This window comes from Schistocerca serialis, chromosome 6 (genome assembly GCF_023864345.2).
Source record: "Schistocerca serialis cubense isolate TAMUIC-IGC-003099 chromosome 6, iqSchSeri2.2, whole genome shotgun sequence".
Lineage (NCBI taxonomy): Eukaryota > Metazoa > Arthropoda > Insecta > Orthoptera > Acrididae > Schistocerca > Schistocerca serialis.
In genome coordinates, this window is record NC_064643.1 from 286,616,699 (window position 1) to 286,631,930 (window position 15,232).

The window sequence follows — 15,232 nt, forward strand, 5'->3', positions numbered from 1 at the left end:
AGAAAAAAAGTATTTCCATAAATTATAAAAAGTTTGGAATGCTATAGTGAAAGAACTTTTGGCAGATAAGTCCAAATGGAGTATTTCTTTGTAATCATAAAGCAATTGTCTTTCAACAAAAAAAAAAAATAAATAAATAAATAAAATAAAATAAAAAATAAAAAAAAAATAAAAACCCAATAAAATATCTAGAACTTTTCTAGAGAGAGACACAGCATTTTAAAATTTTTTCCAAAATTTGTATTTTCAAAATGGTATGCACAGTGTCATCTTTGAGAGAGCTGTAAGTCCGAGCATAAATTTTTTTTGGAGAAAACAAAAAAATAAGTGTTCCTTAACATATGCTAAATTCAATAACGTCCGAGACTATGGAGGTAAGATTTTTTCCTAGCATGCGTGAATTCACATGGACTTATGCCTAATTAATACAATTCAACACCCATTAACAATTTTTAGTTTATTTTGTTTTTTGTAAGGTGAGCACAAAGTGCTCCCTCCCCCCAAGTGGTAATCCACATTATGGAAAACGCCTTGGTATTGAGGATTAAGAGGACGTAATACAGTCAATTTCAAACAATTACTGTTCGGTTACATTACAAAAGCAAAGATAAATAGGAGCTTGCATTTCCTCATTGTTCTATCATTTTTTAACGAGACATTTTTAGTGGATTATGTACCATGTATGTTAATCAATGCAAAAAAAAATAAAAATAAAATAAAAAATGGTGGAATGCCTTTCATTACCTCGGAATTTAACTTTCAGTTCTAGTTTTTATAAGCAATACAGATAGTCGTACCGTAGGTGCAACCACAACGGAGGGATATCTGTTGAGAGGCCACACAAATGTGTGGTTCCTGAAGACGAGCAGCAGCAGCCTTTTCAGTAGTTGCAGGGGCAACAGTCTGGATGATGGACTGATCTGGCCTTTTAACACTAACCAAAATGGCTTTGCTGTGTTGGTACTGTGAACGGCTGAAAGCAAGGGGAAACTACAGCCGTAATTTTTCCCAAGGGCATGCAGCTTTACTGCACGGTTAAATGATGATGGCGTCCTCTTGGGTAAAATATTCCGGAGATAAACTAGTCTTCTATTCGGATGTCCAGATGGGGACTACTCAGGAGGACGTTGTTATCAGGAGAAAGAAAACTGACGTTCTACGGGTCGGAGCGTGGAATGTCAGATCCTTTAATCGGGCAGGTAGGCTAAAAAATTTAAAAAGGGAAATGGATAGGTTAAAGTAAGATGTAGAGGGAATTAGTGAAGTTCAGTGGCAGGAGGAACAAGACTTTTGGTCAGGTGAATACAGGGTTATAAATATAAAATCAAATAGAGGTAATGCAGGATTAGGTTTAATAATGAATAGGAAAACAGGAATACGGGTAAGCCACTACAAACAGCATAGTGAATGCATTATTGTGGCCAAGATAGATACGAAGCCCACGCCTACCACAATAGTACAAGTTTATATGCCAACTAGCTCAGCAGATGAAAAGATTGATTAAATGTATGATGAGATAAAAGAAATTATTCAGATAGTGAAGGGAGACGAAAATTTAATAGTCATGGGTGACCGAAATTCGATAGTAGGAATAGGAAGAGAAGGAAACATAGTAGGTGAATATGGAATGGAGGTAAAGAATGAAAGAGGAAGCCGCATGGTAGAATTTTGCACAGAGCATAACTTCATAGCTAACACTTGGTTCAAGAATCATGAAAGAAGGTTGTATACATGGAAGCAGCCTGGAGATACTGGGAGGTTTCAGATAGATTATATAATGGTAAGACAGAGATTTAGGAACCAGGTTTTAAATTGTCAGACATTTCCAGGGGCAGATATGGACTCTGACCACAATCTATTGGTCATGAACTGTAGATTACAACTGAAGAAACTGTAAAAAGGTGGGAATTTAAGGAGATGGGACCTGGATAAACTGAAAGAACCAGAGGCTGTAAAGAGTTTCAGGGAGAGCATTAGGGAACCATTGACAAGAATGGGGGAAAGAAATACAGTAGAAGAAGAATGGGTAGCTTTGAGGGATGAGGTAGTGAAGGCAGCAGAGGATCAAATAGGCAAAAAGCCGAGGGCTAATAGAAATCCTTATATAACAGAAGAGAGATTGAATTTAATTGATGAAAGGAGAAAATACAATATGAAGCGGGCAAAAAGCAATACAAACGTCTCAAAAATGAGATCAATAGGAAGTGCAAATTGGCTAAGCAGGGATGGCTAGAGGACAAATGTAAGGATGTAGAGGCATATATCACTAGGGGTAAGATAGATAGGCCTACTGCCTACAGGAAAATTAAAGAGACCTTTGGAGAAAAGAGAACCACTTGTATGAATATCAAGAGCTAAGATGGAAACCCAGTTCTAAGCAGCAAAGAAGGGAAAGCAGAAAGGTGAAAGGAGTATATAGAAGGTCTATACAAGGGCGATGCACTTGAGGACAATATTATGAAAATGGAAGAGGATGTAGATGAAGATGAAATGGGAGATACGATATTGCGTGAAGAGTTTGACAGAGCACTGAAAGACCTAAGGCGAAACAAGGCCCTGGGAGTAGACAACATTCCATTAGAACTACTGATAGCCTTGAGAGAGCCAGCTCTGACAAAACTCTACCATCTGGTGAGCAAGATGTATGAGACAGGCGAAATACCCACAGACTTCAAGAAGAATATAATAATTCAAATCCCAAAGAAAGCAGGCATTGACGGATGTGAAAATTACCGAACTATCAGTCTAATAAGCCACGGCTGCAAAATACGAACCCGAATTCTTTACAGATGAAAGGAAAAACTGGTAGAAGCTGATCTCGGGGAAGATCAGTTCGGATTCCTTAGAAATGTTGGAACACGTGAAGCAATACTGACCCTACGACTTATCTTAGACAATAGATTAAGGAAAGGCAAACCGATGTTTCTAGCATTTGTAGATTTGGAGAAAGCTTTTCACAATGTTGACTGGAATATCCTCTTTCAAATTCTGAAGGTGGCAGTGGTAAAATACAGGGAGCGAAAGGCTATTTACAATTTGTACAGAAACCAGATGGCAGTTATAAGAGACGAGGGACATGAAAGGGAAGCAGTGGTTGGGAAGGGAGTGAGACAGGGTTGTAGCCTCTCCCCGATGCTATTCAATCTGTATATTGAGCAAGCAGTAAAGGAAACAAAAGAAAAATTCGGAGTAGGTATTAAAATTCATGGACAAGAAGTAAAAACTTTGAGGTTCGCCGATGACATTGTAATTCTGTCAGACACAGAAAAGGACCTGGAAGAGCAGCTGAACAGAATGGACAGTGTATTGAAAGGAGGGTATAAGATGAACATCAACAAAAGCAAAACGATGATAATGAAATGTAGTCGAATTAAATCAGGTGATGCTGCGGGAAATATATTCGGAAATGAGACACTTAAAGCAGTAAATGAGTTTTGCTATTTGGGGAGCAAAATAACATGATGGTCGAAGTAGAGAGGATATTAAATGTATATTGGCAATGGCTAGGAAAGCGTTTCTGAAGAAGAGAAATTTGTTAACATCGAGTATAGATTAAGGCGTCAGGAAGTCGTTTCTAGAAGTATTTGTATGGAGTGTAGCCATGCATGGAAGTGAAATGTGGATGATAAATAGTTCAGACAAGAGGAGAAAAAGAAGCTTTCGAAATGTGGCGCTACAGAAGAATGCTGAAGATTAGATGGGTAGATCACATACCTAATGGGGAGGTACTGAATAGAATTGGGGAGAAAAGAAATTTGTGGCACAACTTGACTAGGAGAAGAGATCGCTTGGTAGGGCATATTCTGAGGCATCAAGGGATCACCAATTTAGCATTGGAGGGTAAAAATCGTAGAGGGAGACCAAGAGATAAATACACTAAACAAATTCAGAAGGATGTAGGTTGCAGTAGGTACTGGGAGTTGAAGATGCTAGCACAGGATAGAGTAGCATGGAGAGCAGCATCAAACCAGTCTCTGGACTAATGACCACAACAACAAGGTAAAACTCGTTAAATGATGCAAAGGTAAACATTAGGCTACGCTACACACCAATTGTTACCGCAGTCTTTCACATTCCCATTTGTTGTATCGCCACCAATACCCTTTATTTGTTTTGATACTGGCTTCAGCCATAACTTTCTTTCCCTTACGACAAGTAATCACTGACGCACACACGTGGAGATACGACCTTCATACTACTAAAAAATTAATGGTGCTGAAATTAATGCTAGAAAATTATCATCGGTTACACCTAAAAGAAACTTACGTTAGCTTCAGAAGCCTAGCCAGCAATCTTCCACGGGCACCCTTCGTAAAACATGTGACGTCGACGTCATCAAACACACAGTTAATCTGTAACAATAAATACAGAACTCGAAAAAAACTTCAAACATAATAACACCTACAACCTAACTATACACGGAAAATTAGTCTTAACGCATCCCGACTCGCCCACTAACAACGCACCTTTCCTCCCCACAAGCTTTTAACACACCGAAAAGCACTTAATTAAAAAATCAATGGTCCTCACCCAGTTAAAAACAACGTCTTGCCACTGTAACAAAGCCATTTTTTCTTTTTCCCGGCCACTAGAATTGGATAAATTATAAACTGTTCATAAACAACACCAGTTTGAACGTCAAAATTCTGTTTGAAATTTGCGTCCTCGCGATTGGTCGATTTCCACCAATGATACAGTACACAGTGTCAAAGTTCATCATGTGCACAAAGCTATTCCTACTCGTTTATGTCTTAAATTTTGTATATGAGTCTTGAGGGCATAGCCGTGCATCTAAATAAAAAATTGCCTTTTGTATATTTTTTGGCCTCCTGCATTAGTTGTAAGAAGTCAGTTTGGTGAACCAATGATCGTGCGCCATAAGTGAGCTGTCGTTTTCACATTAAAATATTTATAAGTCGAGCATGCAGTTTATGTTTTTAACGAAGTCCGATCGTAATTATTACACGCAAACTATTTCTTTGTATTGACAAATAACGGCAACACAGTCTCGAGTCACAAATTTGCTGCTTCGACGAGCACGTCTGGGCTTGTAGCTAAACTCGCATCAGTAAAGAAAGAATTTTTGGCGAAAAAAGCTCAACGCCTTCTATCTCATTTTTCTGACGGCGTATCCTTCCTTTTTGCTGGCAATGCAATGCATCCTCCCTTCGTCGACATTTTACTTTCTTATTTAATTTTAAAATAAAAAAAATCAATACCTTAGAAAGGAGGGTTTCATTATATTGTAGACCATTTTACAGGTCGAAGTGATAAATAATAATTTTCTATATGAAATTTTATTGTGACTGCTCTGTTATAGAAATTTTTTTCTGTTTCATGCACGCAATGAAAACAGGTAATGTATTGATAAAAGCTGTTTGAAGCTGAAGAGAAGCAAAATATGGTTTTTTGTTCTCAGAATGAGATTTTCACTCTGCAGCGGAGTGTGCACTGATATGAAACTTCCTGGCACATTAAAACTGTGTGCCGGACCGAGACTCAAACTCGGGACCTTTGCTTTTCTACTATTTGAGCTACACAAGAATGACTCTCGACCCCTCCTCACAGCTTCAGTTCTGCCAGTGCCTCGTCTCCTACCTTCCATACTTCACAGAAGCTCTTCTGCGAACCTTGCAGAACTAGCAGTCTTGGAAGAAAGGATATTACGGAGACATGGCTTAGCCACAGTGTGTTGAATGTTTCCAGAATGAAATTTTCACTCTGCACCAGAGTGCGCCCTGATATGAAACTTCCTCTCAGACGAGGTACTGGCAGACCTGATGCTGTGAGAATGGGTGGTGAGTCAAGATTGGGTAGCTCAGATGGTAGAGCACTTGCCCACAAAAGGCAAAGGCCTCGAGTTCGAGTCACAGTCTGGCACACAGTTTAAATCAGGTAGGAAGTTTCGTGATTTGTTCTGTTTTCCGTCACTCTTCGGTTGCTTTAAAATTCATGTAGGTGTGTTCCATACATGCAACTAAATGAATGACAGTTTTTTCATTGTCATATGCGTTTCGCTTCTTTTATTAGTGAAGTGTCTTCAGTAGCTTGTGATACATGTTTCTTTTTATACATATAATAAATGTATTATGTAGTGATTGCACCATATTACTGTGTTTCATTTTGTCATCTGTTTTCTCTTCTTTTTCAGATGACAATCAGCATTTGTAGCAAAAATTTCGTGAGGTGAAATTATAGTTCGCTGTTACTTACGATTTTCAGTGCTGTTAGCCCTTTTGTGCGGTTGCGGATGTGTTCATTAGTCCCCATGCTTCAGCTGGCCGATTTCTGGCGTTTTTTTCACCAACATTTGTTACAACACAGCACCTTACATCCCTTGCACTTTTTCATTTTGTGACCAACATCTGTGCGTGTGTGTGTTTGCAGTTTGTAGTGTTGTCAACTGTATATGTGTATTTATTTATCTTTCGTCTTTTGTTTGTGGTGTGTGTATGTGGTTTGAAATTTTTCATTTGTTTTGTGCATGTGCATGTGTGAATGTGTATTTTCTTATGTGTAAATGTGTCGTTCATTGTGTGAGAGTGTGTTGGCTTCTTATGTGTGAGTGTGTATGCGTACATGTGTGTGTGTGTGAGAGAGAGAGAGAGAGAGAGAGAGACAGAGAGAGAGACAGAGAGAGAGAGAGAGAGAGAGAGACAAACAGAGAAGAGGGAGAGCAAGATTCATTAATTACTTATTCTGGTTATGTATCAGATTTCTATTTGTTATTTTTTTAGTGGCTAACATGATTGGAAAGTTATTGCTTATATGGATTTGGTCATTAAGTACTTACCTTTTCATTGCAAGGCCTCCTTGTATGTGAAAGTTTTCTTGTAATGTCAGGAGCTTTTTGTTGTGATAATTCACTCTAATAGCTTTCGTGTCTAGTTCCATGTTGGATGGTTCATGTTCATGTTATATCAGGTGTTTGCCGAATGTAGAATGGCTATTTTCATACTCCCAGCTTCTTATATGTTCTTTATACCTAGTTTTGAACTTATATACTGATTGACATTCTTGTTACTCTAACTGGCATCATAATATAATATAAAAAATAAATAAAAAATTTAGGTATGTGGAAATAATGAGATTAATTTTTCTGCATGTTGAACAAGTGCATGTCTGAGATATGCCTATAAATGGCTAAAGAATCTTTTCATATTAGTTCCACATAAACGAAATAGTCTCTAAATTGTTGTAGATTTATGCTTACCAATTAATAATACTACGACTGATCGCCATATCCATCCACATAATCTTGAGTGTGTTCGTTGTTATTTTTGTAATCGGATTTTCATAATAACTGCAAAGTACACAGGTGAGCTTCTTGGTTTTTTATATATTTTTATACTTAGGACGATGATTCAAATAATTTTTCACTGGTGAAATAATACTATATTCTTCCTTCTATGCACATAAGAATATAGACTTTTTAGTCAGTCTCACAACCAAAATTGCTACCGCCGATTTCGCTCTAAAATAACGTGTGTCTGCCTTCGTTCATTAACAGAGAGCAAGTCCTTCCTCATACCGAGGAACAGGAAAAACACCTTACGGTTTTTAACATTTGAAAATCAAAAATAGATGATGGTAGGCGCAGGCTCTGCGCTGGGCTACTGCTTTATCTTTTCTTTTTGCCTTTGGGGAAAAAAGACGAAAACATAAAAGCAAGAAAGGTAAAAGGTACATCACAAATGGACCCCTACTGTATGCTGTCGGAAATAAGTCTCTTTATTTAGGGAGGCAATATACAGTAGCCTTATTTACATTAGGGCTCATAGTTTGGTTACTTGGCGCAAGTCAATGGTGTTTTATACCCTTATCCTACTACAAGTATATTTACAAAGCTTCATTTCTTTGTCCATTGCAAATTCAAACACATAAAAAATTCACATACATCTATATTACATAATCGCACGGCGATGTGCTACCGTCTTAGTTTGTCATTTATCCTTGCATTTGTTAACTTGTGTGGTATGAACAGGGGAAAAATTTTAAATTTCTTAAACTGTCCTTCCACTCTGTTTTAAAAATTGTTTTTCTCATTTGCTTATGGTTCATTGGCAATTTTGAGAAGGTGTCCTTTCCCCACACGCTGCCTCATTGTTCTCTGTACTTATGGGCAGCAGCAGCTCATTGTTTAACGCACCCGACACTGTGACGCAAGCATCATGTGAAAAGTAGCACTGTCCGCGAATCTGCTGTAATGTCGCTCCAGGCTTATGAAGTCAGTGTTGCGTAAACCGTCCAGTCTGGAGACTGGATACGACGGATTCAGCTCCAGCGCTCAACCCAAAGAACACCAATACCTCATGTAGCACCTGAACGAAGTTTTCTGCCAATGAAATTGGAGGTAAGGGCTACACTGCAGGATTAAGCATTGTCTTCCGTCATGCATTGTAGTTAGGCGGTCCTCACACATCAATTTATTGTCGTACGGATTTACTCTGATTTCTCCGTCGCACACGCATTACACTCACTGTATTCACTTCGCTAGCCTGTAGCGTATACTCTTAACACGGCTCACCCACTACACTATTATCAGGCCTTACTATTTTTGTATCACTTAACACGTGCAAGTATTTTACTCATCCGTCGCATTGCACTTCACATACATACATAAATGGTTCTCCTTCAAGAATAAATCTTCACATAAAATTGACAATAATACACAGATTTTACATAGACATAGACATTGGCAATAATAAATTTGAAAAATGAATGTACAATTCACGTTCACATTTCGTATATGGACTCCGTGACATGCACCATCTTACACACTAATATGTAAATTAGAAGGAATCTTGCATTTATTCTGAATATTTGCATTTTCTTTTCTTGTCTTGCAGGACTGACCTCCTGCGCATTTTTACCTGCACAACTACACATAGAAAATACATTCCAGCACTACATGAACAAAAGATGATTTCCTAGGGCCTGCTTCAGAGATCAAGCTACTTCTAGGATTGCTACTTATTCTATCCTAGGCATATGACAATCCTTCATACTATGTACAAGATTTATCAGTGCTCGTTTGTGAGCCAATGTGGAGAATGTTTTATCCCTTGACAATCTTGACTTCGTCACTGCTTGTTAATCATGATAATATTTCACATTCATGTACACATATTTCAAGCTGTATATATGCCTTATTTGTGCGATGGCATATACATGTTTACTTCGTAACGTGTGACCGGTAACTGTACTGTATTTTTGTAGTGTGTAACTTCACTCATAATTCATTCCTGCTAAAGAAGGTGCTTATGTTAAATGTACTGCTTTCGCTACTGCATGTGTCAAGAACTCATTGTAGAAAATATTGTTTCATTTATATTCACCTTATGGTTGCTCAAGCTGTAACAGCTAGTCGCTAAGGAAATAGCTTTCATGCTAAGTTGTTTTACATTCTGATGTATGTGTGGCAAATTACTGTGTTGTGGTGTACATTAAATGTACCGTGTACCTTTGCACTATTGACTTCGCTGTCTTTGCTTTACTCTTCATTGCTTTTCAAGATGTTTGTTTTCACAAGTATTTACCATACATGTATCATCATACTTTGCTTTCCACTCTCATACAAGACTCCACTTCTCATACAAGACTCAAAAAAATATTATCTGTTCTTTCTTACATCACTTTCATGGCCCTTTCCTAGGTGCCATTGTAATATTCATCTTCCTATTCATTGTTGTATACCAATATAATTATTTATTAAAAATCTTGGACATAAACTCCATTTATATACATATACCTGTGGGATCTTCGCACTGGCACCACTACCCTATTTATTTCTTCTCACAAATATAAATAAACTCATATTACTCTAATACACTTTCATTCTCTTCCTAGTTTCACTCCCTGTACATTAAGCTCACTACTTCTAATGTTGTCTGTAAAGAAGTGTAGTTCTATAAGTGCACAATCGCTCCTCTCACTAATTCTTATACGATATGTTATTTTATAGTTTACGTCTCAGTCACCCACATTTTTCTACGTGTATATTTCATTCTACCTTTCTCATCGTCACTTACTTGTGTGCTGTATGTAAGTCGCTTAGTTCTTAAGTTCTGTGCTAATCACTTGCTTTTAAATGTACATGTTGTTACTTCTCTTTCAAACTTGTCTTAATCCTGTTGTATATAGCCGGATAGATCATTTCCTGTGTATATTCTTTTCTGATTTTAATCCTTATATTTATTTCTAACTATGTACATTCAATAACCTATGTTAAGTTCACAAATTTAGCGTGTTCTACGCGCTCCTTTTCTTAAAACTACGTATGCTTCACCTAATGATATGCTCTTAAAATTAGTGTTCTTTACAGTATAGTGTCTGTCTTGGGAATACATGTCTCTATTCGTTTTGTTTGTGTGGCTGATTTACGTTATAATCAGCCGATAAGTACTCCATTTCGTATCGCTTCTGTTTTGTCCAGATGGCTGCCATGCATGGATGCCGATTCGCTTAAATTCCAAAATGGTTTCCGTCGCGGTGTGCAGCGTGTCTTTGCGCATCTCGGCTTTAGCCAGCTGACGTTGTAGGTGACACTGACCTTAACTTTGCATTTTGCCTATTCTACCGCTGTGATCAGCTGTTAAGCCGCTTTGCGTATACATAGTTGTTACAGTATTCTTAGCTTTTAGCGCGACTGCGCGTCTCAATATATTTCACCACTCGTTGCTCTCATTTGAATCTCGCGCACTATGAGTTCCTACCTTTTCCCTCTCTCTTACTCACATTTTGGCGCACGATGTAGTAGAACTACGTCATCTAATGGTTTTCACTCGTTCAGTATTATGTATAGTTGTTTTAGTTTTGTTGTACGAGGGCTATTCGGAAAGTAAGGAACGATAGGTCGCGAAAAGGAAACCACAGTGAAAATCAAAACTGATTTATTTGCAACAGTTAGCTACAACTTCCAACTACTTATCTTCATAGTCGCCGATCCGACTTAGACGTTTGTCATAGCGTTGTACAAACTTTCCAATATCCTCGTTACAGAAGGCATCCGCCAGTGCTTCCCGCCAATTCTCTACGCTGGCCTACAGCTCGTTGTCTGTGCCAAAATGTTGTCTTCATAGCCAGCAGTTCATGAGAGCAGAGATGAAACTCAGAAGGAGATGGTTCAAATGGTTCAAATGGCCCTGAGCACTATGGGACTTAACATCGATGGTCATCAGTCCCCTAGAACTTAGAAATACTTAAACCTAACTAACGTAAGGACAGCACACAACACCTAGTCATCACGAGGCAGAGAAAATCCCTGACCCCGCCGGGAATCGAACACGGGAATCCGGGCGTGGGAAGCGAGAACGCTACCGCACGACCACGAGCTGCGGACTCAGAAGGAGACAATTACAGGCTGTATTGTGGGTAATCAAACATTTCCAATTGAAAACGATGCAGAAGCATCTTCATTGCCCCTGCAGAATGCGGCTGAAATTGTCTTGAAGAAGAAAACGCACGACAGTTATTTAATGTTGGCTGCATAGCGAAATTCTCACCAGGCCCTCGTACTTGGAGGGAGACGCTATTGTTCTAGGTATCTTCATGTGCTCCCTGTGTGCTCAAAACTAAAAAAGAACTACGTAATGCGACCGACGGGCATACTAGAGACACTGCCCGACACACCTGTGCAAAACTTCACCGGATTTTCACTGTGATTTCCGTTTCGCGACCGATCGTTTCTTAATTTCCGAATAACCCTCGTATATTCCGTGTTTCCTTAAGAAATATCAAAGGGTTTCCTTTGATTCTATAGATATTTGAGTCTTAAGGAAGTACAATATCAAAATACAAACAAAATTCCTGTTCACTAGGTTGCACCGTCATTCTTTGTATGTTAGATAGTAGAAGAAAATCAAACATTCCTAAACAGAATAGTAGAAGAGGGAGAGGATACCGGAAATATAAGTATTGTACTCCCTAGCTGGGGAGGAACCAAGCGCCAGTCGGTTTATTCGTCAAAGGGCGACAAACCTACTTTCCTAGCTGGGGAGGAACCGAGCTCCAGTCGGTTTATTCGTCAAAGGGCGACAAACCTCCTACCTTCCATCTAATCAGACGCTCTATTTCTTGTCTTACTGCCTCTTTCTTGGCCCAAGGAATGCCATATGACGTTATACAATAAGTTTCATGCGAGTACACTTTCATTTTATATTCATATCCCTTAACAACACTGAGTTGTTTACTAAAAATGCTATGATACTTAAAGAGTAATTTTGTCAATTCATTTCGCTGTTCATTGATAAGACCAGTGGATTTCTTTATTTTAGTGTCTACTGTTTGCTCATCGAGGATCTCCCTGCTAACCTCATCATGTTCCATTTAATTTACCATTAAGATTTGAGGGTAGATAAGTTTAACATCAATGTCAGATGTCTGCCTACTCTGATTTGTCGTTGTAGTTCTTACTAAGTCTACTGTTAGTGTGCGTTCTCCTACATAAAACTGACATTGCCGCTGCCGATATCTTTACCCTATACCCTCTGAACTCTTTCATAAGTATACAGTTTACTGTAAGTTTGTCTACCAACAAGAAAGTACACTGCAAAATTACACCACATGTGCTAATGACCTGTAATTTTATAACTTTAGAACTACTTCCCACCGCTGTTACGATCTTACAGTTCTCTACAGGTAGTGTAGGGACATTTACTTCCCGCGCTATCTCTTCAAACTACCTAGTTGACATCAGGCTTGTTGACTCGCCGGTATCAAAAACAACTGGTATGCACTATGTGATCAAAAGTATCCGCACACCTGGCTGAAAATGAGTTACAAGTTCGTGGCGTCCTCCATCGGTAATGCTGGAATTCAGTATGATGTTGGGCCACCCTTAGCCTTGATGACAGCTTCCACTCTCGCAGGCATACGTTCAATCGTTCAATCAGGTGCTGGAAGGTTTCTTGGGGAATGGCAGCCTATTCTTCACAGAGTGCTGCACTGAGGAGAGGTATCGATGTCGGTCAGTGAGGCCTGGCACGAAGTCGGAGTTCCAGAAGATCCCAAAGGTGTTCTATAGGATTCAGGTCAGGACTCTGTGCAGGCCAACCCATTACAGGGATGTTACTGTCGTGTAACCACTCCGCCACAGGCCGTGCATTGTGAACAAGTGCTCGATCGTGTTGAAAGAAGCAATCGCCATCCACGAATTGCTCTTCAGCAGTGGGAAGCAAGAAGGTGCTTAAAACATCAGTGTAGGCCTGTGCTGTGATAATACCACGCAAAACAACAAGGGGTGAAAGCCCCTTCCATGAAAAACAGGACCACACCATAACACCACCGCCTCCGAATTTTACTGTTGGCACTACACACGCTGACAGATGTTCACCGGGCATTCGCCGTACCCGCACGCACCCTGCCATCGGATCGCCACATTGTGTACCGTGATTCGTCACTCCACACAACGTTTTTCCACTTTCAACCGTCCAATGTTTACGTTCCTTACACCAAGTGAGGCGTCGTTTGGCATCTACTGGCGTTATATGTGGCTTGTGATCAGCCGCTCGACGATGAAATCTAAGTTTTCTCACCTCCCGTCTAACTGTCTTAGTACTTGCAGTGGATCCTGATACAGTTTGGAATTCCTTGTGACGGTCTGGATAAATGTCTGTCTATTACACATTACGGTCCTCTTCAACTGTCGGCGGTCTCTGTCAGTCGACAGATGAGGTCGGCCTGTACGCTTTTGTGCTGCACGTGTCCCTCCACATTGTGGCGTTTGCTGTGTTATTCAGTGGTTTGGTATTTAACTAATTTGTAACTGGAAATGACAATCTTATTTTATTACATTGAGTAATTACTAAATAATTTTTCTCCCGGCTAAAGATGTGATCAAGTTGCTAAAGAACTCCAAGTTAGCGTCGTGTTTAAGTGTTGTCTGTGAGTTGTGTAAGTGTCACTAAATCACAGTTCATACAACAGATTCTATACAACTATGGATTATGATGGAAACAGTTATCTTCAGCAAAATGATGATTAAAACCACCGAATATCAGCAACTCGTGCGTAATTAATTTCGGCTCCATACATCAGCTAGAAAAGTTTGTTATAAGGATCGTGCTATGGGCACTGTTTTTAAAGAACCAATCTGATTCGAATCATTTTCATTAAAATGAGTTCGGGACCACCGGTGCACATTTATTTTCGCACATTTGTATTACCTTCGGCATTTATTCTGCAGAGTTGCGTAATTTAAATTTCAATTTGCCGCTGAGATAATTGTTAAGATGGCGGCAGACAATTGATAGAGACTTTCTATTGTTAGAGCAAATAAGTAAATATTTAAAATGCTTATTAAACGCTATAAAATCTACTTTCGTATTGTGCACTATTTAGACTTCATCAAGCAAACATTTGATTTGTTTCTAAGGAAAACACAGACAAAAACGCGATACAAATCGCTATCATCAATGGCTGCGCTGCTTGCAGTGGAAAGAAATAATTAACACAGATAATGCTTACTGAGAGAGGAATTAAAGTTACAAATAATTATTCACTCATATTTGTAATAATAATGAACTCCATTTTCAAGTAATAGTTAACAAATAATTACAGTTTCTTAACAGACCTCAGTTCGATATGCGTCCGCAACCTACAAAAGCCAACCAACAAAAGATAAAAACAAAGGAAGACAAACGCAGATCGTAAAAGGAATTTACAATTATCATTGTCTTTGTATGATACACATCGATATGTTCAATTACATCATAGAATATCATATAAATAATTAAATACGTCGAATAGATAATGTTTATAACTGTTAAAGGCATAATTTCCTCTCGTCGCACTGTAGCTAAAATTTATCTCAAATTCAAAGATATAGTAGCAACAGCAATTGAGAGATTCATACCTCATAAATTGGTAAGAGATGGAACTGATCCCCCGTGGTACACAAAACAGGTCCGAACTCTGTTGCAGCGGAAACGGAAAAAGCATGCGAAGTTCAGAAGAATGTGATATCCCGAAGATTGGCTAAAATTTACAGACGCGCGAAATTTGTCACGGACTTCAATGCGAGATGCCTTTAATAGGTTCCACAACGAAACATTGTCTCAAAATTTGGTAGAAAATCCGAAGAAATTCTGGTCGTATGTAAAGTACACAAGCGACAAGACGCAGTCAATACCTTCGCTGCGCAGTGCCGATGGTACTGTTACCGACGACTGTGCCGCTAAAGCGGAGTTATTGAACGCAGTTTTCCGAAATTCCTTCACCAGGGAAGATGAAT

At 39.0% G+C, this 15,232-nt stretch overlaps 1 protein-coding gene across 2 annotated transcripts in view; it reads right to left on the reverse strand.

The window, feature by feature from the left end:
* Positions 1-4,662, reverse strand: part of LOC126483770 (rootletin-like) — a 250,250-nt gene extending 245,588 nt beyond the window's left edge. For both annotated transcript variants that reach the window (XM_050106920.1, XM_050106919.1), the window contains exons 1-2: positions 4,531-4,662; positions 4,267-4,352 (exon numbers count right to left, since the gene is read on the reverse strand). In XM_050106920.1, the coding sequence (XP_049962877.1) occupies positions 4,267-4,352; positions 4,531-4,569 (125 nt within the window). In that variant the 5' untranslated portion in view covers positions 4,570-4,662. The remainder of the gene's footprint in view (positions 1-4,266; positions 4,353-4,530) is intronic.
* Positions 4,663-15,232: the final 10,570 nt, after the last annotated feature.